Source organism: Rhizophagus irregularis, chromosome 23 (assembly GCF_026210795.1).
Source record: "Rhizophagus irregularis chromosome 23, complete sequence".
NCBI classification, from domain to species: Eukaryota; Fungi; Glomeromycota; class Glomeromycetes; order Glomerales; family Glomeraceae; genus Rhizophagus; species Rhizophagus irregularis.
This window is the reverse complement of record NC_089451.1, coordinates 1,772,070-1,796,672: the sequence shown is the minus strand read 5'-3', so window position 1 is coordinate 1,796,672 and position 24,603 is coordinate 1,772,070. Positions and strand designations below refer to the sequence as shown.

At 27.1% G+C, this 24,603-nt stretch overlaps 12 protein-coding genes across 12 annotated transcripts; 4 read left to right on the top strand and 8 right to left on the bottom strand.

Moving 5' to 3' along the window:
* Positions 1 to 19: 19 nt before the first annotated feature.
* Positions 20 to 977, bottom strand: OCT59_015361 (uncharacterized protein). The gene is made up of 2 exons (XM_025312701.2): positions 767 to 977; positions 20 to 667 (listed from the first exon to the last, which is right to left on the bottom strand). The coding sequence occupies exons 1-2, from the start codon at positions 916 to 918 to the stop codon at positions 175 to 177; spliced, it is 645 nt and encodes a 214-aa protein (XP_025189061.1). The 5' UTR covers positions 919 to 977; the 3' UTR covers positions 20 to 174.
* A 555-nt stretch (positions 978 to 1,532) lies between these two features.
* On the bottom strand, positions 1,533 to 2,190 carry OCT59_015360 (uncharacterized protein; the record flags this gene model as incomplete). Its single annotated transcript, XM_025312699.2, has 2 exons — positions 1,533 to 1,941; positions 2,039 to 2,190. The coding sequence occupies 2 exons, from the start codon at positions 2,188 to 2,190 to the stop codon at positions 1,533 to 1,535; spliced, it is 561 nt and encodes a 186-aa protein (XP_025189059.1).
* An 899-nt stretch (positions 2,191 to 3,089) lies between these two features.
* OCT59_015359 (uncharacterized protein) lies at positions 3,090 to 3,395 on the top strand (the record flags this gene model as incomplete). Its single annotated transcript, XM_066139952.1, has 1 exon — positions 3,090 to 3,395. The coding sequence occupies one exon, from the start codon at positions 3,090 to 3,092 to the stop codon at positions 3,393 to 3,395; it is 306 nt and encodes a 101-aa protein (XP_066002777.1).
* A 699-nt stretch (positions 3,396 to 4,094) lies between these two features.
* On the top strand, positions 4,095 to 5,102 carry OCT59_015358 (uncharacterized protein; the record flags this gene model as incomplete). Its single annotated transcript, XM_066139951.1, has 2 exons — positions 4,095 to 4,345; positions 4,802 to 5,102. 2 exons carry the CDS (start codon positions 4,095 to 4,097, stop codon positions 5,100 to 5,102), a joined length of 552 nt encoding a protein of 183 aa, XP_066002776.1.
* An 83-nt stretch (positions 5,103 to 5,185) lies between these two features.
* Positions 5,186 to 6,674, bottom strand: OCT59_015357 (uncharacterized protein). Its single transcript, XM_025309812.2, has 2 exons — positions 6,446 to 6,674; positions 5,186 to 6,348 (listed from the first exon to the last, which is right to left on the bottom strand). The coding sequence occupies exons 1-2, from the start codon at positions 6,595 to 6,597 to the stop codon at positions 5,850 to 5,852; spliced, it is 651 nt and encodes a 216-aa protein (XP_025189058.1). The 5' UTR covers positions 6,598 to 6,674; the 3' UTR covers positions 5,186 to 5,849.
* Positions 6,675 to 7,468: 794 nt separating this feature from the next.
* On the bottom strand, positions 7,469 to 8,406 carry OCT59_015356 (uncharacterized protein). The gene is made up of 2 exons (XM_025312698.2): positions 8,174 to 8,406; positions 7,469 to 8,076 (listed from the first exon to the last, which is right to left on the bottom strand). The coding sequence occupies exons 1-2, from the start codon at positions 8,323 to 8,325 to the stop codon at positions 7,581 to 7,583; spliced, it is 648 nt and encodes a 215-aa protein (XP_025189057.1). The 5' UTR covers positions 8,326 to 8,406; the 3' UTR covers positions 7,469 to 7,580.
* A 1,325-nt stretch (positions 8,407 to 9,731) lies between these two features.
* OCT59_015355 (uncharacterized protein) lies at positions 9,732 to 10,031 on the top strand (the record flags this gene model as incomplete). The annotated part of the gene is made up of 2 exons (XM_066139950.1): positions 9,732 to 9,854; positions 9,924 to 10,031. 2 exons carry the CDS (start codon positions 9,732 to 9,734, stop codon positions 10,029 to 10,031), a joined length of 231 nt encoding a protein of 76 aa, XP_066002775.1.
* Positions 10,032 to 10,445: 414 nt separating this feature from the next.
* On the bottom strand, positions 10,446 to 11,627 carry OCT59_015354 (uncharacterized protein). The gene is made up of 2 exons (XM_025312697.2): positions 11,393 to 11,627; positions 10,446 to 11,308 (listed from the first exon to the last, which is right to left on the bottom strand). Exons 1-2 carry the CDS (start codon positions 11,539 to 11,541, stop codon positions 10,804 to 10,806), a joined length of 654 nt encoding a protein of 217 aa, XP_025189056.1. The 5' UTR covers positions 11,542 to 11,627; the 3' UTR covers positions 10,446 to 10,803.
* Positions 11,628 to 12,258: 631 nt separating this feature from the next.
* Positions 12,259 to 13,042, bottom strand: OCT59_015353 (uncharacterized protein; the record flags this gene model as incomplete). Its single annotated transcript, XM_025309811.2, has 2 exons — positions 12,259 to 12,796; positions 12,894 to 13,042. 2 exons carry the CDS (start codon positions 13,040 to 13,042, stop codon positions 12,259 to 12,261), a joined length of 687 nt encoding a protein of 228 aa, XP_025189055.2.
* Positions 13,043 to 14,320: 1,278 nt separating this feature from the next.
* Positions 14,321 to 15,262, bottom strand: OCT59_015352 (uncharacterized protein). The gene is made up of 2 exons (XM_025312696.2): positions 15,016 to 15,262; positions 14,321 to 14,915 (listed from the first exon to the last, which is right to left on the bottom strand). Exons 1-2 carry the CDS (start codon positions 15,162 to 15,164, stop codon positions 14,387 to 14,389), a joined length of 678 nt encoding a protein of 225 aa, XP_025189054.1. The 5' UTR covers positions 15,165 to 15,262; the 3' UTR covers positions 14,321 to 14,386.
* A 907-nt stretch (positions 15,263 to 16,169) lies between these two features.
* Positions 16,170 to 17,108, bottom strand: OCT59_015351 (uncharacterized protein). The gene is made up of 2 exons (XM_025312695.2): positions 16,869 to 17,108; positions 16,170 to 16,786 (listed from the first exon to the last, which is right to left on the bottom strand). The coding sequence occupies exons 1-2, from the start codon at positions 17,015 to 17,017 to the stop codon at positions 16,261 to 16,263; spliced, it is 675 nt and encodes a 224-aa protein (XP_025189053.1). The 5' UTR covers positions 17,018 to 17,108; the 3' UTR covers positions 16,170 to 16,260.
* A 1,079-nt stretch (positions 17,109 to 18,187) lies between these two features.
* On the top strand, positions 18,188 to 18,471 carry OCT59_015350 (uncharacterized protein; the record flags this gene model as incomplete). The annotated part of the gene is made up of 2 exons (XM_025323902.2): positions 18,188 to 18,244; positions 18,319 to 18,471. 2 exons carry the CDS (start codon positions 18,188 to 18,190, stop codon positions 18,469 to 18,471), a joined length of 210 nt encoding a protein of 69 aa, XP_025189052.2.
* Positions 18,472 to 24,603: the final 6,132 nt, after the last annotated feature.

Genomic DNA, 24,603 nt, shown 5'->3' with positions numbered 1-24,603 from the left:
CATTACAAATTATAGAATTATAGGATTTTCTTGTATCGGTTAAAAATTATTTATTTGAAGTAAAGATACATTAACATACTCTATTGCTTACAGCTTATAAAATAGAGTATAATATACATAAATGAAGAATAAACAATATCACAATTTATCAGTAATAAAAATATGTATATTACGCTAATTTATATTCACTGATAGTGTTTTCCAGCATTCACGTTCACTAATGTTCTTCCACCATCTAGAAACATTAGGACGTTTGCTCCATAAATCACCTTCACCAGCAACGTTAATAGCATAAAAAGTAGCAGGAATATGAAGAAGATCAGCTAAAGTAAATTCCCCGGTTAAATAGTCTTTACCCTCCAATAACTTTTCATAAACGTCTAAAGTCTTCACAAGTTCTTCGCGAGCCTCGTTAACAGCTTTAAGATCAGGTTCACCACCATGACGTTTCTTGAATATTAATTGATAAATCAATTTACCTAAATGTTGAGTGTAATAAGAAGTTTCTACTGAAATGAATTGATCTACCAAAGCGGCTTTTTGTACATCAGAAGGAATAAGAACGGTAGAAGTTTTGGTTCCTTGATATTTATTTATCAAATAACGAGCTATTGCACGAGATTCGTAAATATGGAATCCGTCATCGCTGAGAGAAGGAATTCTTCCACTATTAAAAAAAAGGAAGGAAAGTTCAAGTCAGTAACTCGGAATGTTTCTATAACGCACGTAACTTCAAAAAGTTTTTTTAAAAAAAAGATTCTCTTACAAAGGATGTTTGGTAGCTAAATAATCTGGAGATTTAATTTCTTCGAAACTACTTGGTTGAACGACTTCATAAGATAATCCTAATTCTTTAAGAATATGGAATATTACAAGACTATAAGTAGATGCAGAGTATCCAAAAACTGTAATAGTCATTTTTTACGAAATAGGAAATAAAATTATCTATTATTTTTCAATTTTTTTTAAAAAAAATTGAAATTCGACTAGATATTTTTGAGATCGTATTTATAAAGAAATTTGATCTTTAATTAGTATATAAAAAGAAAATTATTTTTATAATATCGTATGATGATGATTCACAACATTGATTATTTTACACAGGTACTTTTAAGGAGGGAGCTATAAATAAATTAATTTGTGAATATAGAACTTCCAGAACTTTCCATAATATTCAAATCCTTGATACGAGTAATAGTTCTTTATAAAGTTACAATCAAATATATTATGTGTCTTGTGATCAATATTACAAGATGGATAAGATCGGTAATAAAATTTGCCGAATGCCAATTTATAACTATAGACCGATTAATTTTGACATCCGGTATCTACATCCATTCATCTCCGGATATCATTTTTATTATATGCATTACAAATTATAGATTATATTTATACTATACAATTACTCTCAATATTGAATATTTTGTTAAACAAGACAGAATTACGGATTAAGGAATATCGGCAACAATATTTTTCCAACATTCACGTTCACTAATGTTTTTCCACCATCTAGAAACATTAGGACGTTTATTTCATAAATCTCCTTCGCCAGCAACGTTAATAGCGAAAAAAGTATATGGAATATGAAGAAGATCAGCTAGAGAGAATTCCCCAGTTAAATAATCTTTACCCTCCAATAATTTTTCATAGACATCTAAAGTCTTCACAAGTTCTTCGCGAGCCTCGTTAGCAACTTTAAGATCAGGTTCACTACCATGAATTTTCTTGAATATTAACTGATAAATCAATTTACCTACATGTTGAGTGTAATAAGAAGTTTCTACTGAAATGAATTGTTCTACCAAAGCGGCTTTTTGTACATCAGAAGGAATAAGAACGGTAGAAGTTTTAGTTCCTTGATATTTGTTTATCAAATAACGAGCTATTGCCCTACATTCGTAAATTTGGAATCCGTCATCGCTAAGAGAAGGAATTCTTCCGCTATTAAAAAAAAGAAGGGAGAGTTCAAGTCAGTAACTCGGAATGCTTCTATAACGCACATAACTTCAAAGAGTTAAAAAAAAAATGATTCACTTACAAAGGATGTTTGGTAGCTAAATATTCTGGAGATTTAATTTCTTCAAAACTATTTAGTTGAATGAGTTCATAAGATAATCCTAATTCTTTAAGAACGTGGAGTACTACAAGACTATAAGTAGATGCAGTATGTCCGAAAACTTTAATAGTCATTTTTTACGCAAAAAAATATAGAAAGAAAATTTATTAAAAAAAAAAATTCGACAAGTACTTGGATCGTATTTATAAATTTTTTGAATTTTGAATAGTTACTACGCAGCAGTGATGTCAATTGACATTGTCATTTGGCTAATTTTCAAATGACTAAAGAAAATGTCATTTGCAAATTACAAAATGACGTATGTCATTTTTAAGTGACAATGTCATTAACAATGTCATAATTTATTTAGTGACGCATTGCAAATTTGTTCCCAAAAAGCATAGCTTAACAATCACGCAATGTCTATTTAAATTTGGGAAGTCTTCTGTTAACAATGTTAATAATGTGATTCAGAAGTCAGAAATTTAGGAGATATGCGACACAAATTTGTTATTTGTTTGTTGAATCTAAAGATTTATCGATCTCTTTTTTCACACTTCACATTCTCAGTTTATTAAAGCATATTTCGTATTTCAGTATACAAGTTAATAGTTTGTAGGAATTAAAATGGGCAAAGAAAAGCACGATTTTCGTGAATTTTTTTTTTATGTGAACCAGATAACCCTAAAGCCAATAAAAAAGCAGTATGTTTCTCGTGTATAAGAAAGCATCTTGCCACTTCTAAACCTGAATGTCATGTACCTAATTTATTATGTCATAATCATTTAAAAAGTATGAAAATTTTGCATCTGAATTTAATGAGAGTAAAAGGCAAGAAATTTTGTCACGTAAAGTTCCAGAAGACGAAAAAAAAATAAAGAATACAAATATTAGATAATGAAAAGAGTGTAGAAACTGCTACACTGTATCATCTACCTCTTCTGTTATTAAACAAACAACTTTATCAGGATATGTATCACGCCCATTGTCTAAGAAAGATAATCATCATTTTGAAAATCTCGTATTATTAATGATGGTATCAAATGGTTTATTATTTACTTTTCTGGAAAATAAAGAGACACAAAGATTTATTGCACCTGCATTGAAACTTCCAGGACGTCATGCTATCAGTAATCGTATTTTCTCCAAATCTGCGAAAAATTTAACCCAATCAATTGTAAAGCAGGCAAAAGCTGATGTAATTGGTGTTACCGCAGCTTTTGATGGCTGGACCAACGTGAAACGAGAACATCTTTTTGGAGTCGTATTTATTACTTCATCTGGCAAAACAAAGACATTAGTGATCAACAGTCTAAAACTGATGATGTTAAAGTGTTGATTAAAAGTTTGATGAATAATGCTGAATCAAAACAAATAAAAATTAATTGCTATATGCTGCAGCAAGGTAAATATTATTTGATTTTGTATATTAATAAGTTGTAGATTAATAAATTTTTTTTTTTTAAGACGTCAATTAAGAATAGAATATCCAAGTAAGGTATTTTTACCTTGTATGGTTCATCAAATGAATTTGGTTGTAGGTGGTATTTTCAAGGAATCACTTCAATACAAACAAATATCAAAAAATGCAGTTCGTGTTGTAAGCTATTTTCATTCTTCTCCATATTTCACTGGATTATTAAGAAATGAACAAAATTCATGTTATGGGCAAACAATAGCAAACATGCTGGAATAATCATTAGTTCCTTAATGCAATGATTATTAATAATCGGCCATTTTTATTTTTTTTTTATTATTTCAGACCTTAATTACAAAATGTTTACCTGAATGTATTGGAACACCAAGTACTTCTCGAACTGGAATATCTCGTCAACATTATAAAACTAATACAAATAATGAAAATAAGTGTCTCCCATCTGATATTATTGAAATTATTAATGATCCAAGGTTTTGGACTCGATTATTTGAACTGCAAAATTTATTGTTACCGTTACCGATATGTGGTGCATTGAACAAATTACAAAGTGATGTTTCTTGTTTATATGAAATTACACACTGTTTTGGTTGGATAATTAATATGTTTTCCTCTCACAAGGATGAAAAATTTGGTAATTGCATGATAGGAAGATTGGAATCACGTTGGGCACAGTGGGAACAGCCTTTATTGTTACTTTCAGTTGTTCTTATCAAATTTCAAAATTCAATTCCTCTTCTAAAAAGATTTCTTATACACATTTTGGTGTTACGGTGGCTCGTATATTACTATCAAGCATTGTTTAATGAAATGACAACAAGAATTCTTCGGGATTATTTATCATATCAGCGAGAGTTCTTCCTTTTTAATCCTGAAACTTATAATCAATTTGAAGAAAATATTATTGATTTCTGAGAATCTGCAAAAGGATTGGCACCAGAACTTTCACGATTAGCTTTGCACTTTTGGAATCTGCGTAAATGCAGCTTCAGTGGAGCGCCTTTGGTCAAATATGGGTTTTTTGCATTCAAAACGCCGAAATCAGCTACATGTAAGTATATTTTATATATTTACTTAAATGATTTATTATACAAAATCAATGATAATACAATTTAATATTTTGTAGCATAAAAAAGTCTTGGCTATGGCTCAATTGCGAAGTGACATATTATGCAAAAGAAAACGTGAAGAAATAGAAATTTCTGAAAGACAATATAAACGATTGCATATTGCTGAACCAATACAGGAATATGAATCAGATAATGAAAAAAATGATATAATGAATTTACATTTAATGCTTTTGATGATAGTGATACTGAAGAATTAGAAGAAACTTCTATTATTGATTATTGTAATGTTAATGATATCTTTGAAGAATATGACAATAATAATACTCTTAATCCTGAGCAATGGACTAAAATAATTGAAAGTTGGATTGAATTGGTTAATACAGAAAATAATTCAAATAATTTAGATAGCAGAGAAGTTGAGCCTTATGATTTTGAAGTAGGAGGGCATGATACCCATCCAGCAGATAATCCATTAGCTAAATGGAAATTATTTGATTTGTTTAATGATTCTTTAGAAGCTCCAATTTATATGGTTCAATAATAAATTTTAAATAAATAAATTTACATTTTAAATGACGCTATATGATTATCAAAATAATAAATATATTAATTAATTTTGGCCGGCATTACAAATCACATGATATAATTTCATTCACTCTCCGAAATGATGTGTCATGTCACTATCACTTCACATCACTGCTACGCAGTATGCCTTTCCTTTTTTATCTAGATTTGGATACCTCTGAGATCTTTACTGATACCTTTTTAGTCCATAACTAGATGTAGACCGATTAATTTTGATAATACAGTATAAATACTTTATTGGATTAAGAGAATATCCAATATATCCCACATCATTCACTAACAATATAAAGAAAATGAAGGTGAATAGATCAATTATAGAAATCATTAATCAAATTTGGTTTAACATTTGAGGCGATTGTCTAAATTATTATGATAGGTTGCTTGCGATATATATTATATTACGGTCAATATTGACAATGACAGCCAATCATTCCTCCAATAATTAAGTAAGACCATGGGTGGAAAAGGTTCATGACTTCAAGAATCATGGAAGGACATAAATCTAGTCGCTTATAATAGCACCTTCTTGTACTAATTGCGAATCATTTAACCATGTATATTCACAATCGGTTGAAATTTACATTTATTTGAAATAAAAAAAATAATATTAATGTACGCTATTGTTTATAATTTAAAATATAATAATATACAGTATATAAATGAAGATAAACTATTATCACAATTTAAAATAAAAATATATAAATTACGCTAATTTATATTCAGTGACAATATTTTTCCAACATTCGCGTTCACTAATGTTCTTCCACCATCTAGAAACATTAGGACGTTTATCCCATAATTCACTTTCACCAGCAATATTAATAGCATAAAAAGTATAAGGAATATGAAGAAGGTCAGCTAGAGAAAATTCCCCTGTTAAATAATCTTTACCCTCCAATAATTTTTCGTAAACATCTAAAGTTTTATTAAGTTCTTCGCGAGTTTCGTAAACAATTTTAAGATCAGGTTCTTTACCATGACGTTTCTTAAATACTAATTGCACAATCAATTTACTTAAAGGTTGAGTAAAATAAGAGGCTTCTACAGAAATGAATTGTTCTACCAAAGCGGCTTTTTGTACATCAGAAGGAATAAGAACGGTAGAAGTTTTAGTTCCTTGATATTTATTTATCAAATAACGAGCTATTGCACGAGTCTCGTAAATTTGAAATCCATCATCATTGAGAGAAGGAATTTTTCCGCTATTAAAAAAGAAGAAAAAGTTTAAATCAGTTAGTTACTCGTGATGTTTTTGTGGCGAACATAACTTCAGAGAAAGAAAATAATTTCCTCGCTTACAAAGGATGCTTGGTAGCTAGATATTCTGGAGATTTAATTTCTTCGGTACTATTTAGTTGAACGACTTCATAAGATAATCCTAGTTCTTTAAGAATGTGGAATAATACAAGACAAAAAGTAGATGTAGTGTGTCCGAAAACTTGAATAGTCATTTTTACGAAAAAAGGATAAAGTAAAATTTATTATTATTATTTTTGTTTTAAAAAAGAAAAAAAAATAATATTTTATTAAGATTCGATATGGTATTTTTGAGGTCGTATTTATAAAGAAATTTGAATTTTTTAATTAGTATATCTAAAGAAAAATTATTGATTTGTTTGATTTGAAATCATTTTTGTTATGATTCACAATATTAATTATTTTACGCAGTACCCCTTTCATTTTATCTAGATTTGGGTAATTTATTAACTCGAAGTGTAACGAAGGACTGTATAATTCTCAAGGTGATACGTCCCTGTATAACTTCGGACTTAATAATACCGGTTTTCGTTTCCTAGTAATACATTCAACCTTTGGCGGAAAGACGTAATAAATAGCCGATCGATTAAAACTTTTGAAAGTGAATGAAAGTTGTTTACAGTAAATTTATAAGTTGCGGACATCCGCCATTTTTCTCCTCGTCAAGAATCATTTGTCCGACCTTATTATGAGCTTACCGAGTTTCACCGAGTGTCTCTCGAACGTTCCGCAGCTTATGAAATAGTTGTAAATCTATTCAAGTTACGAATATTTAGATCTTTTTATACGACCCTAAAAGTCTTAAACTCAGATAACGGATGTGATGAATCTAGAAATTTTTATAAATATCATCAAATCTTGTATCTCGAACATTTAAAACGTGAGCATTAATCATATTGTCAGGCTGATGTAACTCCTAAAAAAACTACATATATTTACGTCTTACGATCAAAATTACATATCAACTGTCCGTATAAGAATAATTATTCGTCGGTTAGATAGTTATTTATTAACTATAATCATTTAAACTTTAAACGTGGTTAATTTTGATAATATGTAATAGAATTTTTTAAAGTCGGTTAAAAATTGACATTTATTTAACTGCTGTTTACATTAGTATATTACATAAACGAAAAGCATACTATTTATTACAATGTAAAAAAAAAATACATATATATTATGCTAATGTATATTCATTGAGAACATTTTTCCAACTTTCACGTTCGCTAATGTTTTTCCACCATCTAGCAACATTAGGACGTTTATTCCATAAATCACTTTCACCAGCTTTAATAGCATAATTAGTAAAAGGAATATGAAGAAGATCGGCTAGAGAGAATTCTCCGGTTAAATAATCTTTACCCTCTAATAATTTTTCGTAAACATCTAAAACTTTTTCGAGTTCTTCGCGAGCTTCGTTAACAATTTTAAGATCAGGTTCATTACCTCGGCGTTTCGCGAATACTAATTGCCCAACCAATTTACCTAAAGGTTGAGTATAATAAGAGATTTCCACTGAAATAAATTGTTCAACCAAAGCGGCTTTTTGTACATCGGAAGGAATAAGAACGGTGGAATTTTTTTTTCCTTGATATTTGTTTACCAAATAACGAGCGATTGCACGAGTTTCGTAAATTTGGAATCCATCATCACTGAGAGAAGGAATTTTTCCGCTATTCAAAAAAAAAAAAGAAGGAAAGTTCAAATCAGTAACTCGTGATGTTTCTGCGACGTATATAACTTTGAAGAAAAAAAGGTTTTTTCACTTACAAAGGATGTTTCGTAGCCAAATATTCTGGAGATTTAATTTCTTCGAAACTACCTGGTTGAGTGAATTCATAAGATAATCCTAATTCTTTAAGAACGTGGAATAGCACAAGACAAAAAGGAGAGATAGAGTATCCAGTAATTTGAATGGTCATTTTTTACGAGTTTTTTAAAAGGAATTTATATATAATAATATTTATTTGTTGTCTTTTTCTTTAATTTGAAAAAAAAAGATTGAAATTCGACGAGGTATTTTTGAGATCGTATTTATAAAGAATTTTCATTCTTTAATTAGTATATGAATTCGGCCTAGAAAAAAATTTTATTTTTATCTTTGATTTTCTTTGATTTTCTTTGATTTGAAATCAATTCTTTATGATTCACAAAATTAATTATTTTAATCAGTGTGCTTTCTTTTTTATCTAGATTTGGATAATTAATAATACATTCTCCTGTTTCCGGTCTGAAAACAAGGAGATTTTACATAATTTACCGATATTTGGAAATATTAGGGAGAATACCATTGAGAATGATCAGTTGCTAAAGAAGAAAGAAAAAAGAAAAAAAATAATACGAATGAAGGTGAAATAGCCGATCGACTAAACCCTTTGAAAGAAAGTCATTTAAATTTGTATACTTTACGTATTTCTTTCTCGGATCTACAGTTAGATTAAAAAATTCTCACGCCAAGTAGTTTAAAGTAGTTCATATGTAATAAATTAATATGTGCAGACCAAATATGAAAGTGACGAATCTAGAACTTTAGAACTCTACCTTAATCGTTAAACACGAATATTTCGAAGTTTATTACTAATCATCATATTCTTTGAGAATGCAACTAATACATATGTTTACATTTTGTGACAAGATACACGGCAATAGTTTGTATCCGAGGACCGAAAAATTCTCCGGCTGCAAAATTTGCCGACTATCCGACGTCGGCGGTGGTAAATTACATCAGACCGGCAGACCATTACACACCCAAACCCACACTCCCAACCCACATACCTAAAAACAACCAGGAAATTGTCGATCCCCGTGTGATAACGATGATCTTTATCGAATAGAGCGAAATACGCAAAACTATCCGGTGCCCCATTTCATGATATTATCTTATTATGTATTAGTGAATCTTAATTATAATGTGTATCAGTAATAATGACGCTAATAAAATTTCAAAATACTGTAATATACTTTCCACCCTTCCATTGAATAGGCTAATTACAAATTATTACAGGCAATAAAAATATGAAAAACAATTCGAAATGATGTTATGCTACCAGGAGTATAACCGTTATTGAGCACTTTTGTTAAATGGTCATCAGTATTGAATACTTCGTGCCAAATACTGGTAGGGTTTCGATTCTTTTTTTACAGTAAGCTATCCGGATGAATCTGTTATCCGAGCTTAATTAGGATGGATCCTTATGACGGATTTAGACGGATTGTGTAATCCGAATTGGCGGATTGGACGGATTGTAATCCGGATTAGTATATAAATAGTTAAATCACTATTTACTTGTTTCCTAATAAACAAAATTCTTTACGTCTCGCTTAAATTATGGAAAATAATTATATTGAAATTGATTTGGATAATGAAGAATCTCCTAATAGAAGTTTACAAAGCCCTTTAAGTTCAAAGAATACAAATTTAGAGACTACTACCCATGAAATTAGAAGAAAGGTTGTAAAATAATTCGTTTTATTAAATAGAATGAAAATTTAGCTTTTTTTTAATTAATGTTTATAAAAGAGAGCAGTACTAAAAGAAAATATACAAGTATCGCACATAGTTATTTTACAAAATGTTCAGATGTTAATGGAGAACTATGCATGTCAGCATATGTACATTCTTGGATGAAAGGGAATCGTGACTAAAATGCACGAAATATGAAAGTTATGGAAGTTTTCGCGCCAAACTGGAATAACTTAGAAGATGAAGCATTATTAGAAATAGAAGTGTAATAAATTTATAGAATAAAAAAACATATAAATATATAATATTAAATAATTTTATTCAATATATTCGATATATAATTATCATAGTTTAATTCGGATTTTAATCCGGATAATATAATTTAATCAGCTGTTTTCATATTATTCGGGACAAAGTAAAATTTTGAACCCGACATCCGTTCCGGTATGTCGGATATCGGATTGTTACGTGATATTTTTTTTGTTTATAGTTAAACGTAACTCATATTAACATATGAATGAACTGAATTATTGATTCATATCATATTTATATTTATATGTTAATTATTAAAATAAATGTTTCGGGAATAAAAATTATATTGAAAATTTATTATATTTTTTTCTTTCTTATCTAAATTCACCCTAACAGATTTTAGTTAAGATAATCGACCAGCTATTCAAGAAAGTCTTATGTCTTAGTATGCCTTCAAGTCAAGCTATAAATAATTTAGTATGTTTTGAATTCTTTAAACTCGAATCTAAAAATTCTCATGCTAAACAAATATATGTAATAAACAACAATGAATGTGACATATATTCAAGCATACAAAATGTCCATGATCACGTGTTTATAAATAACTATTAAGGTAAATTTTTATTGGACCATCTAACCGTTATTATTGCAATACAACTTAAAAAATACAATATGACCAAATACTTTAAACAACATCATCTAGTTTATATTCAGTGACTATATTTTTCCAACATTCACGTTCACCAATATTCTTCCACCACCTAAGAACGTTAGGGCGTTTATTCCATAAATCACCTTCACCAGCTTTAATAGCATAAAAAGTAAGAGGAATATGAAGAAGATCAGCTAAAGAAAATTCTCCAGCTAAATAATCTTTACCCTCCAATAATTTTTCATAAACATCTAAAGTTTTGACAAGTTCTTCGCGAGCTTCGTTAGCAATTTTAAGATCAGGTTCATTGCCTTGTTTTTTCATCCCTATTACTTGCGCAAGTAGTTTAATTAGAGATTCGGTATAATAAGAAGTTCCTACTGAAATAAATTGTTCTACCAAAGCGGCTTTTTGTACATCAGAAGGAATAAGAACATTAGAAGTTTTAGCTCCTTGATATTTTTTTATCAAATAACGAGCTATTGCACGAGTTTCGTAAATTTGGAATCCGTCATCGTTGAGAGAAGGAATTTTTCCGCTATTAAAAAAAAAGAGGGAAAGATCAAATCAGTAACTCCTGACGTATATAATTCCAGAGAAAGAAAAAATTCTTTTCATTTACAAAGAATGTTTGGTGGCCAAATATTCTGGAGATTTAATTTCTTCGGAAGTTGTTTGATAGTATTCATAAGATAATCCTAATTCTTTAAGAACATAGAATACTATAATAGTATAAGAAGATGCAGAGTGCCCGTAAACTGTAATAGTCATTTTTACGATTTTTTTTTTTACAAGGAAAAAAAGAGAAAGGAAAAATTTTTTCAATTAAAAAAGAAAAATATTTAACTGAAATTCGATAAGGTATTTTAGGTATTTTCAAAATTGTATTTATAAGAAATTTAGTACTTTAATTAGTATGCAATTTTGGTTTAGAAGGAATTAATTGTTTATGGGTTCACAGAATTAATTATTTTGCGCAGTATTCCATTTTTTTATCTATATTTGGATAATTTATTCATTCCGAAAGATATCGAAATTTCCAACCGAAAAAACGAAGTCTTGTACATTTACAAACAAGTACCCTCATTAAATTAGGTTATTGTGGCGGTGTAGGTTAAAAAATTCCCATACTAAAACAAAATAAGCATTTCATATGTAATAAACTAATGTGCGCAGTAATGTATGTATGTATTCAGCCATAAATAAATACTTACGACATAATTACGCCATTAATAAATCACATGATCTCATGTAATTTTATGACCAAATCAAAATTTTCAAAATTTGCAAATTTTGCTGACGTTCGATTATGCGTCGGTTAAAATATTGACATTGATTATTTATTAATAATACTTTGGGATGGAAGAATATCACAAATTGACATAATATGCGGAATCGTTGATCATGCGATATAGGGTTATTTAAAAATTGAATTTATTTGAAGTAAAAAAAATATATTAATTGCTTACAAAGTATAATCTGCACTAACTATTTTTTTTTTAAAATAGAAATATTATACTGTATATATTCTGATAATTTATATTCAGTAAAAACATTCTTCCAACATTCACGTTCGTTAAGGTTCTTCAACCATCTAGAAACATTAGGACGTTTATTCCATAAATCACCTTCGTCAGTAGAGTTAATAGCATAAAAAGTAAGAGGAACATGAAGAAGATCAGCTAAGGAAAATTCTCCAGTTAAATAGTCTTTACCCTCCAATAATTTTTCGTAAACATCTAAAGTCTTCACAATTTCTTCGCGAGTTTCGTTAACAATTTTAAGATCAGGTTCATTGCCTTGTTTTTTCACCAATATTAATTGCGTAAGCATTTTATACAGAGGTTGAGTATAATAAGAGGTCTCTACTGAAATGAATTGTTCTACCAAAGCAGCTTTTTGTACATCAGAAGGAATAAGAACGGTGGAAGATTTGGTTCCTTGATATTTGTTTATCAAATAACGAGCTATTGCACGAGTTTCATAAATTTGGAATCCGTCATCGTTGAGAGAAGGAGTTCTACCGCTATTAAAAGAAAAGAAGAAAAAGAATCTAATTAGTAACTTGTAAAGTTTCTATGACGTATGCGACTTCAGTGAAAGAAAAATTTTTTTTCACTCACAAAGGATGTTTGGTAGCTAAATAATCTGGAGAATTAACTTCTTCGGGAGTTGTTTGAACGAATTCATAAGATAATCCTAATTCTTTAAGGACGTAGAATAATATAAGATTAAAAGCAGATACAGAACGTCCGAAAACTGTAATAGCCATTTTTCACTAATTTATTTTTTACGACAAAAAAAAATATTTGATATTTTTGAAATCGTATTTATAAAGTAATTTAGTAGAATTTAATTATCACGCATACTATCTAGATTTGGGACAAGTTTTAGGTTATACATATAATAATAATTTAATTTATACATTCACCCATTTGAAAGGTACGGAGATTTAGAGATAATTTAACCGATATTTAATAAACAGATTAATTTGGGAATACCAATGATTGATTATTTGTTATACCAACTAACCATTGTAAAATAACCAGTAGATATTCGGTAAAATCTATGAATAAATTACGAATTTTTTAAATAAGTATCTTTAAATTCGAATCTAAATTACTGTAGCAGTGTAGACAAAAATTATCTGGCAAAATAAAATAATTCATATTTAATAAACTATTATGTAATGAATCTAAGACTTTAGAACTTCCATAATTTCACAAGATGAATGAATTAATTAATTATACAGTATACAAAATATATTATGTTTCTTTTATTTTAACTAATGCAACTAAAGGAAACTACATGTTATATTTGCGCTTTATGTCTTATGACCAAAATTATATATTCCGAAAACCAGATTTCGGTAACAAATTTTGCCAACTGCTCGTATAAAATCGGTTAAATAAATATTTATGGGTTATTTAATAACTATTAAGGTAAATTTTTATCGGGCATCGGTTAGACTCATACAAATAAAACACTATAGATAATAATGTAGGTTATTCCGATAATAATAACAAATTTTGCCGACAGCTCGATTATGCGTCGGCGATGGCTATAATATTCGTACTTCGGCTAGTCGGGTTATAGAAAAAGATATATAACACGTGACATACGGTATATATATAGCAAATGTAACGTTCTTATACGTGTACGACATACTATCTTATACGACCTATATTATGTGACATATACGTCGTATAAGAACATAGCACCTGATCGTATAAGAACGATACATTTGCATATATATATGTGATTAATTAATTAATACACCTTTTTTTTGCTACGATTATCCATTGACAAATATTTACATTTTGGGTTGGTAAAAGTTCATTATATAGTATATACAATTATACTTTATACTACGCGATTCATTATATTCACACGTGTTATGTATATTTTCTAATGTCCACTATATTTCGCATTTGCTGTAATAAGTAAATTTCAAAATATCGGACCGTTAAATATTGACGCTGATTATTAATAATACTTTGAGATATCACAAACTTTCATCGACATAATACGTGACAGTATGCGGAATCGCGATATAAGGTTATTTAAAAATTGAATTTATTTGAAGTAAAAGAAATATATTAAAATACGCTATTGTTTACCCATTATATTTAGTAAATTTAATTTGTTCTGATAATTTATATTCAGTAGCAATATTTTTCCAACTTTCACGTTCGTTAAGGTTCTTCAACCATTTAGAAACATTAGGACGTTGATTCCATAAATCACCTTCACAAGCAGAGTTAATAGCATAATATGTAAGAGGAAGATGAGTAATATCAGCTAAAGAAAATTCCCCAGTTAAATAGTCTTTACCCTCCAATAATTTTTCATAAACATCTAAAGTCTTCCCAAGCTCTTCGCGAGCTTCGTTAACAATTTTAAGATCAGGTTCATTTCCTTGTCTTCTCACCGATATTAATTGCGTAAGCAATTTAACTAGAGGTTGAGTATAATAAGAAGTCTCTACTGAAATAAATTGTTCTACCAAAGCGGCTTTATGTACATCAGAAGGAATAAGAACGGTGGAAGATTTAGTTCCCTGATATTTATTTATCAAATAACGAGCTATTGCACGAGATTCGTAAACTTGGAATCCGTTATCGGTAAGAACAGGAGATATACCGCTATTAAAAGAAAAGAAGGGAAAGAATCAAATTAGTAACTTACGAAGTATCTGTGACGTATGTAACTTCAGTGAAAGAAAAAATTTTTTTTTTCACTTACAAAGGATGTTTGGTTGCTAAATATTCTGGAGTTTTAATATCTTCGTGGGTTGTTGGAACGTTTTCAAAAGATAATCCTAATTCTTTAAGGACGTATATTAAGATAAGAGTGAAAGGAGATGCGGGGGTTCCGAAAACTGTAATAGTCATTTTTCACGAATTTTTTTTTACAACAAAAAAAGGAAAAAAAGGGAAAAAAGAAAATTTATTATTATTATTATTTTATTAAAAAAAAAAATATTTTAATTGAAATTCGACAAGGTATTTTTTGAAACGTATTTATAAAAGAAATTTGATTATTTAATTAGTAGTCCAAGGGGAAGTTTATTTTGATTTGAAATCCTACGCAGTATTCCTTAAATTTCATTCGTCCGGTTTCCGGTCTGAAAGATATCGAAATAGTCGACCGACTAAACCTTTAAAGGAAGTCTTTAAACATTTCCAAACAGGCTGAGTATTTGACGTCCCAGAAAAGTCTCATTAAATTAGGTTATGGCGGTGTAGATTAAAAAAATTCCCATACTAAATTATGAATTTTTTAAATACTTTTTTTTATTTATTAACAGATGTCCATAAGTATCTTGTAGCAGTGTAGACAAAAATTATCTGAAAATAAATTTAATAAACTATTATCAATGAATCTAAGACTTTAGAACTTCCATAATTTCACAAGATGAATTAATCAGTTAATTATACAGTATCTGGTATACAAAATATATTTAAAATTATCTCTTTAATTAGATAATAGTCACATGTTTCTTTTATTTTAACTAATGCAACTAAAGGAAACTATGTTATATTTGCGTCTTATACCTTATGACCAAAATTATATATTCCGAAACGGTAACAAACTTTGCCAACTGCTCGTATAAAATCGGTTAAATATTTATTTATGAGCTATTTAATAACTATTAAGGTAAATTTTTATCGGGCATCGGTTAGACTCATACAAATAAAACTATAGATAATATGTATATTATAGGCTATTCCGACAAAATTTGCATTCGGTAACAAATTTTGCCGACAGCTCGATTATGCGTCGCGATGGTTATTTATTAATAAGACCGTTAAATATTGACGTCGATTATTAATAAATACTTTGGGATATCACAAACTTTCATCGACATAATACGTGACAGTATGCGGAATCGCGATATAAAGTTATTTAAATATTGAATTTATTTGAAGTAAAAGAAATATATTAAAATACGCTATTATTTACACAGTATAATTTACAAAGAATAAGCTACTTATTAGAATCTTTAGTATATTTGCTAATTTGTTCTGATAAATTATATTCAGTAACAATATTTTTCCAACTTTCACGTTCATTAAGGTTCTTCACCCATTTAGAAACATTAGGACGTTTATTCCATAAATCACCTTCACCAACAGAGTTAATAGCATAATAGGTAAGAGGAACATGAATAATATCAGCTAAAGAAATTTTCCCAGTTAAATAATCTTTACCCTCCAATAATTTTTCATAAACATCTAAAGTTTTGCCAAGTTCTTCGCGAGCTTCGTCAGCAATTTTAAGATCAGGCTCATTGCCTTGTATTCTCTTCGACATTAACAATCTTACCAGAGGTTGAGTATAATAAGAAGTCTCTACTGAAATAAATTGTTCTACCAAAGCGGCTTTTTGTACATCAGAAGGAATAAGAACGGTGGAAGTTTTGGTTCCTTGATATTTTTTTATCAAATAACGAGCTATTGCACGAGTTTCGTAAATTTGGAATCCGTTATCGTTGAGAAAAGGAAGTTTTCCGCTATTAAAAAAAAGAGGGAAAGATCAAATCAGTAACTCCTGACGTATATAATTCAGAGAAAGAAAAAATTCTTTTCACTTACAAAGGATGTTTGGTAGCCAAATATTCTGGAGTTTTAATTTCTTCGTAGGTTGTTGGAACGTTTTCAAAAGATAATCCTAATTCTTTAAGGACGTATATTAAGATAAGACTGAAAGGAGATGCAGGGTCTCCGAAAATTGTAATAGTCATTTTTCACGAATTTTTTTACAACAAAAAAAAAAGGGAAAAGAAAATTGTTTATTATTATATATTTTTTTTTTTGAAAAAAAATATTTTAATTGAAAATTAAACAAGGTATTGAAACGTATTTATAAAGAAATTTTGATCTTTTAATTATTATAAGAATTCGGGAATTTTATTTTGATTTGAAATCATTGTTTTTTTTATGATTCACAACATTAATTATTCTACGCAGTATTCTTTCTTTTTTTTACCTAGATTTGGATAGTTTAAAATACATTCACCCGGTTTCCCGATAATTTAACCGATATTCTAAATTAATTAGGAAATATTAATCATAAATTGGTGAATACCATTGAGAATGATTGACCAACCATACGAAAAAAAACATTTCCGAGGAGAGTCCGAGACATTTCCGAGACATACCGAGAAATTCACATCAAGCCAATCTATGAATAAATTACTTTTTGAATACTTTTTTTTTAATTTATTAATAGACGTCCCTAAATATTTTTAAATTCGAAAATTACTGTGGCGGTGTAGACAAAATTTTCTTCTCTGTTAAATAAAATAAAATAATTAAACTAATATGCAGATAAGTATGATGAATCTAAGACTTTAGAACTTCCATAATCGAGTTAGGAGTAGTGTCGGGTTAACCAAATACAAATAATTATAATTTACATAATTTGTAATTTGTATCACTCTTCTGCGCCAACATACAATTATCAATCATCTTATTGTCCTACACCGTCACTCGAACCCACACGAAGCTTCACATATATGAATTTATATGCAAAAGAAAATATTATCCTTATTTTATATGAAAATTATTGTTAATATATCTTCACTTACAAATATTTTACACGAAAGAAAATATCATTTTCACTTGTTTTACGTGAAAATCATTTTTCTTAATATATCTAATATCTTTACTTAAATATTTTACGCGAAAAAAATATTATTTCTGATTGTTTTACGTGAAAAATATATTATTTTCACATACACAGTACAATATTTTTACTTTTTTAAGGTTATTTTACAAGAAAGAATATTATTTTTCACGAAAAAATTTTACCTATACATACATAAAATTTATAAAGCTATTTCATGCGAAAGAAATATCAATATTGTCTGCTTGTTATTTCGCGTAAAATAAATTGTCTCGCTATATCTACTATGGATACTAGTTTTGTTAATAGAGAAAATATCATTTATGAAGATGATCTTATTGAGGTATTTGTTTATATGAATGTTTAGAGTAATCCAAATGATAATATAATAAAATTTTATTTTAACATATTATATAGCAAAATGACATATCTTCTGAGTCAGAAGAAGATACAGAAATTTATACTATGAAACATGTAACTGTTAAAACAATAATCCATTCGCTAGTTCTAATTGAATATTCTTCAACAAGTGAAAAAGGTGTTGCAATTATATATCATATTGAAAGATAGGAAAATAAAGAAGCAGCGTTTTCAGATGTGAATATTTGTTTAAAAGAATATTGATATTATAATTAGAAATGATATTACTAATTCTAATTTTATTTTAAGATTCAGTATTCTATGGGTAGACCCGATGGACAAAACAAGACTATCTTGGCAATATTGCCATAAGTAAAAATGAGAGAACTTGTAAGGGCTAAAAATATGTGAATTTGCTAATTCAGAACTTAAAGAAATGGAACATAAATCGGTAGATCCTGATTCGGATTTGCGTCTAAAAATAAATCATGAATTATCAACCAATAAAGAAAATACTACATTTGCGTAAGTATTACTCGTGCAACTTGTCATTTTCTATGATGATAATCATTATGACTATTTTATTTTATAGTGTATATTTGGCTGATATGTACAAAATGGGATGCAATGTACTGGAAATCCTGTATTAAAATGCTTATGACGCCATGATAATACAATGCCACCATCTTATTTTATTGGTTGTTCTGAATGGAAAATAAATGAAAAATATCACCGATTTATTAGTGTTAAAGATGATGTGGATCTTGATTTACTTTCACAACTTTTAAATGGACAGTACGAAGTCAGATATAATTTTTGAATCTTTTAATTATTTTATTTTACTTTGTTTAGCCATTTACTTAAATAATTTAGGGTGAAACAGATGAACCAGTAAACAACTGTTCCACAATATTGCATAATAATTCAAAAAAAAAACAAGCTGACCGCGTAAGTTTAAAATACTGTATAATAATGTTAATTGAATTTGTTGTTAATCATTTATTTATATAAGTATTTTTTTTACAGCACATCCACATCGTGCAGGCAATATTATTAAACAAGGCTCCATAATCCGAAAAACATGTGGAGTTAAATATACTAAAATAATTCCACATGACTTAGAAAAATGCCCATATATTATTCTTATATATAAAGGAATTCACCTCCTCAACCTAGCCATGTACCAGTTACTATTCGGGATCATTTACAAGAGCTAATTCGCCAAGCAAATGATGATACAATAGATGTAACATCATAACAGGTAGAAATAATACTATATTAAATCTTAAAAATACCTAATATTTTTCTATTTAATAGGAAATCTTATAAAGACATATTTTGGAACAGAATATCTTGCTGATGCGCATGCCTCTTTAAACAATGCTGCTCTATGTAGATAAGATCCAAAAAGAGATCCATCCACAGGGGTGTGAAATTCTTGGAGTCATTTATAATTATTCACAATTTTTGTGACTTTGTAACGCATTTTTACAAAATTAATAGTGCAAATACAATTGCTTATCAAAGAATGTTTCATGCTCTATTTGATCTTATAAAACAATTAACAGGATCATCTGTTTAATTTCAATATATTCAACATATTCATAAAGCTGGTTGGAATTGCATCATTGCAGATTTAGATTATGCTTAGACTAAAGGTTTTGGATTTGTGTTAAATAAAATAGATGGAACAAAAAGTTGGGAAGAACATCTAATTTATATTTTCAAATCTTGTCATGTATATTATAAGAGGTAAATATAAATTTTTAATTTGTTTATTTAACTATTATTGCATAATTATTATATAGAAAAATTTGGGAAAAGCATTATGATGATAGTGTAAAAAATAATATGTAATATGTATGCATTTCTGTCAGCTGAATCAGAAATATACTCTAGTCTGTATTAGTGTATTTATATTTAATAATAAAGCTGTTTTATCATTTCATTTATATATATTTAAATTATAAATTTTATTAATTTATTATTAAGTTGGATTACATTTTACCATCAAAATTGGGTTATCACATCACTATTAAACAAATGTCAAAGATTGATAACAAAGTATGAATAGCATTTCCTGATAATACAAACGTTGCAGAAGTAGCATATGCATTAAGCAATCGTTGTGAAAAGTATCTCAAATTGGTAACTGCTATTATTTAGTACATAATATATATTTACAGTATATACTAAACTTTAAGTACTAAAGTAAAAATACATTTTATGATATAACTCTGTCAATATTGAAGCTAGGAATTCAATTTTACTATCATTAGAATTCTTTATTATTATAAATTTTATTTTTTAAATAATTATTTTTGAATTAATTATTATATAACATTATTTATTTATTATAGAGGACATAAATTAGATAAGAAAAGATTTACAGCCATTAACATTCATTAAAAATATAGTATATCTAACTGGAAATGTAATAAAGATTTATTGTACAAAATATTTGGTCAAATAAATGTAAAGGTAACATTATAAGACATTATTACTTGATGATTCTATTACCATATAAAATTTTTAATTGGCTAATTTTATGAAAAATTTATTATTTTTTTTTATTGAAAAAAAAACTTAAAACTTAGTTAAAATGACTTTTTTTTTAATAATTATATGAATAAAAATATGAATTTTTATTAAAATTTTTTATAAAATATGATTAAGAGCCATATAAACTTAATTTTATGGTTTTTAGTTATAAAAATTTCATCAATAATCCAGCAATTCAGCTTTTAATTTTTTTTTTCAATTTTTAAAAAATTCTTATCTAGTATAATAATAATATAAAAATTTTTTTTAAAACTTAACAAAAACTGATTTGGCCAGAATATGAAAACCATTTTTACCACTTTGTATTGCCCAATTTAATTTTATTTGATTTTATAATTGAACTTTATAAGTAAAAAAAGAATAAAATAAATGAAATAAGGAAAAGAAAAGAGAAAAAAAACAAAAGAGAAAGAAATGAAGGAAGAGGAAAAGAAAAAAAAAGTAAAAAAAAATAAAGGGATAAGAAAAAGTAAAAATAAAATACAAAATAAAACAGGAAATAAAGTACAAAATAAAATAGTAAATCACAAAATAAAATAAAAGTAAAAAACAAAATGGAGAAATAAAATAGAACATGAAATAAAGAACAAAATGAAACATGAAGTAAAAAATGAAATGGAATGAATATAAAATAAAGAATAAATGTAACATAAAGTAAAAAATGAAATGAAACATAAAATAAAAAATGTGAAGTAAAGAATAAAATAAACATGAAGTAAAAAAATATAAAGTAAAGAACAAAATGAAATAGAAAATAAAAGAGGAAAGAAAGAAAAGAAAATAAAATAAAATATGGAATAAAGAAATAAAATAAAAATAAAAAATAAAATAAAAAAATAAAATTAATATTGTGGAATAAGAAGTAAAAAATAAAAATCAAATCCAAATTCTAAAGAAAAATTAAACTTCCTAATTTTTCAATTCTTAAAATCAAGAAAATAATGAAACATTAGCAAATATTTTATTAAAAAATCAACAAAATTACTTTTTCAAATATTACTTTTCCAATTCTAATATCCAATTACTTGAAATCTAAAAAAAAATAATATTAGCAAAATGCTTTGTTAAAGAAATCCAAAAAAAAATTCAAATATTACCTTCTAAACCAGTATTAAACTACTTAAATTTAAAAAAAAAAAACAAGCAAAATATTAGTAAATACTTTATTAAAAAAATCAATAAAAAAGAATTTTTTTTTTAATATTACCTTTCAATTCTAATGTTTAACTACCCAAAATTTAAAAAAAGAAAGAAATTAGTAAAACATTAGTAAACGTTTTATTGAAAAAATAAAAGAAAAAAAAATAAATAATAAATATATATCATATTTAATTTTTGATATGTAGTAAAAAGTAAGAATAAAAAAGATATTATCTGTTATTTTTTTAAAAAATAAAGGACATAATGATAGGATTCTAAATAATACTGATATAACTCACATTTGAATTTGTTTAGAGTTTATATTAAAATTTTTTAAAAGTAGCATATTATAGGAATATTTTCAAAATTCTGTTATCCTACATATCCCTATTTTTAATATAACTAGTAATTCAATTTTAATAAAATTTAAATCATTGGATTTGTCTTAATAAAAGAATTTTAATGATTGTAAAATTGCATATGTTATTAAGAAGAACTAAAAGCTTTTTTTCAATAATGTTGCATTCAAAGAACTCAAGTTATAAAAGGTTAACATTTTTCTTGAAGAACTAAATAAAAAACTTAAGCTCATCAATAAAAAATTAACATTAATATTAAAGGTGAATTTGAAGGTGTAGAGTTGAAATCTCTTTCAAAAATTAGCAAACATTTTACCTTTTAGCTAGCTGATAAATATATTCATATAATTATACAGCATCCTGTTGAGATAAAATAGGTATATTATAATAAACTATATAATAGGCAGTGCTGGCTTGAAGAGAAAAATTTTAACAGGTAAAATGTGTAAAAAATTAGATTTGAGTTCTCAAAATGCAACAGTAGGAGTGATATAGTTGAGATTGTGACAGAGCATAAAGTTATTTAGTTTTCTGCTGATGAGGATTTAATGAACATTATCTGGACTACTAACCCTAAGGTAAATCTGAAAATTATTGTGAATATGTATAAGTACTATTTAGATATTTAGGATATTTACATGCTGATTCTACTAAATATCTGATCAGTTAATTTATGCATAGCTGTTTTTGTAGCGTAATAACCTTTCTTTTTGTATATTTTCTCAAAGATGAAAGTAGTTTTCAATTTGAAGGTAGACAATTATAACAGATTACCACTTTTTGATGAAGGTATTAAGGATATTCTGAAAGAAATTTGAAGTTTAGTTATAAATAAATTATTGAGATTACACAAAATATTTCAATACATCACTAGCACTAATGAAGCCACTTGTTGCAAGTTTATTTTTTGTATTAATTACGATGTTGCATCAATCTTTGATAATGAGGTAAAAGTCTATCTTCAATATGAAATTTCTGAAAGCTATAGCAAAGGATCAGTTGATTGGATTATAAAAGTGAGAAATACAATTATCACAGTTACTAAAGTAAAAAAAAAAGGATATCAATCAAAATATTGTATAGAATGCAATCTAACTGCTGAGATCTCCCTATTCCTCTGTCATCAATTTACAGAGTTGCCACGTCGAATAGGCATTCTCATGGTCGAACGAATGAATAAATGAACGAACGAACAATTAAACGAATAAATGAGTTAATAAACAGCAACATAAAACAATATTCTTGGTTCATGAAATAAATAGCATTAGTAATATAAAACGTCAAACGACATAAAATAAATTTAACTTCTCTGAATTTTCCCCAAATTATGTCCACTTTTACCTTTAATTTCAAACTTCGATAGCTCTCACTACGAATTATTACTTTTCAAAAGTGTATATTTAATTCATCTTAAAATCTTCATTTTATTCAATTAAAATTAATTTAGCAAACATTAATTAAAGTTTAGGGCGAACCTATTACCTTTAAATTAATATTAAACTTTACTAACAAATAATTAAATGAAACTTATATTTTTATTGAGTTCTGTGAATTAGAACTGTGGAATTACTTTGAATTCTGCTCTCTATTTATACAAATTTTATAATACTTTCTATTCTAATATATGCTATCTATATACTATCTTTTATGTTCTTTTTATATATTATCTTTGAACTGTCTTTCTAATATGCTATCTATATTTTAAATACGCTATCTTTTAATATGCTATCTTTTAATATGCTATTTAATATGTTGTATTCCATCTTTTATACTCCATCTTTTTAATATATGTTATATTATATTTTATATTATCTTTTATATTATCTTTTATATTGTCTTTTATATTATCTTTTATATTATCTTTTATATTATCTTTTATATTATCTTTTATATTATCTTTTATATTATCTTTTTATAATATCTTTTATATTATCTTTTATATTATCTTTTATATTATTCTATGTTCTTTAATCTTTCTGACATTATTTTATATGTTCTTTTAATTCACTATCTTCCCACTTTATGTGTTTTGCTTATAATCTATCTTTTGTGGCTTATAATTATCCCTTCTAATTGTTCCTATTGTTAAAGATTGCTAAGCCGCAATTGATTGACTCTAATTATTCTATTGGTTCTTTGTTAATCATTCGATAAATATTACATCATGTAGATCATTACTCTTCCTAAATGTTTATCCTTTTCGGCTAATCATTTATCCATCTACGCTAATTCATGATTAATTTGTTCGTTCTTAATATTTGGCAATTATATTTGGTGATTG

Bases quoted from the DNA above. Each gene is read 5' to 3' on its own strand.
- OCT59_015361 (XM_025312701.2), bottom strand. From the start codon at position 918: ATGACTATTACAGTTTTTGGATACTCTGCATCTACTTATAGTCTTGTA. The intron at 668-766 runs GTAAGAGAATCT...TTTTTTTAATAG, and splicing joins TTAGCTACCAAACATCCTTT to TGGAAGAATTCCTTCTCTCA.
- OCT59_015357 (XM_025309812.2), bottom strand. From the start codon at position 6,597: ATGACTATTCAAGTTTTCGGACACACTACATCTACTTTTTGTCTTGTA. The intron at 6,349-6,445 runs GTAAGCGAGGAA...CTTTTTTAATAG, and splicing joins CTAGCTACCAAGCATCCTTT to CGGAAAAATTCCTTCTCTCA.
- OCT59_015356 (XM_025312698.2), bottom strand. From the start codon at position 8,325: ATGACCATTCAAATTACTGGATACTCTATCTCTCCTTTTTGTCTTGTG. The intron at 8,077-8,173 runs GTAAGTGAAAAA...TTTTTTGAATAG, and splicing joins TTGGCTACGAAACATCCTTT to CGGAAAAATTCCTTCTCTCA.
- OCT59_015354 (XM_025312697.2), bottom strand. From the start codon at position 11,541: ATGACTATTACAGTTTACGGGCACTCTGCATCTTCTTATACTATTATA. The intron at 11,309-11,392 runs GTAAATGAAAAG...TTTTTTTAATAG, and splicing joins TTGGCCACCAAACATTCTTT to CGGAAAAATTCCTTCTCTCA.
- OCT59_015352 (XM_025312696.2), bottom strand. From the start codon at position 15,164: ATGACTATTACAGTTTTCGGAACCCCCGCATCTCCTTTCACTCTTATC. The intron at 14,916-15,015 runs GTAAGTGAAAAA...TTCTTTTAATAG, and splicing joins TTAGCAACCAAACATCCTTT to CGGTATATCTCCTGTTCTTA.
- OCT59_015351 (XM_025312695.2), bottom strand. From the start codon at position 17,017: ATGACTATTACAATTTTCGGAGACCCTGCATCTCCTTTCAGTCTTATC. The intron at 16,787-16,868 runs GTAAGTGAAAAG...TTTTTTTAATAG, and splicing joins TTGGCTACCAAACATCCTTT to CGGAAAACTTCCTTTTCTCA.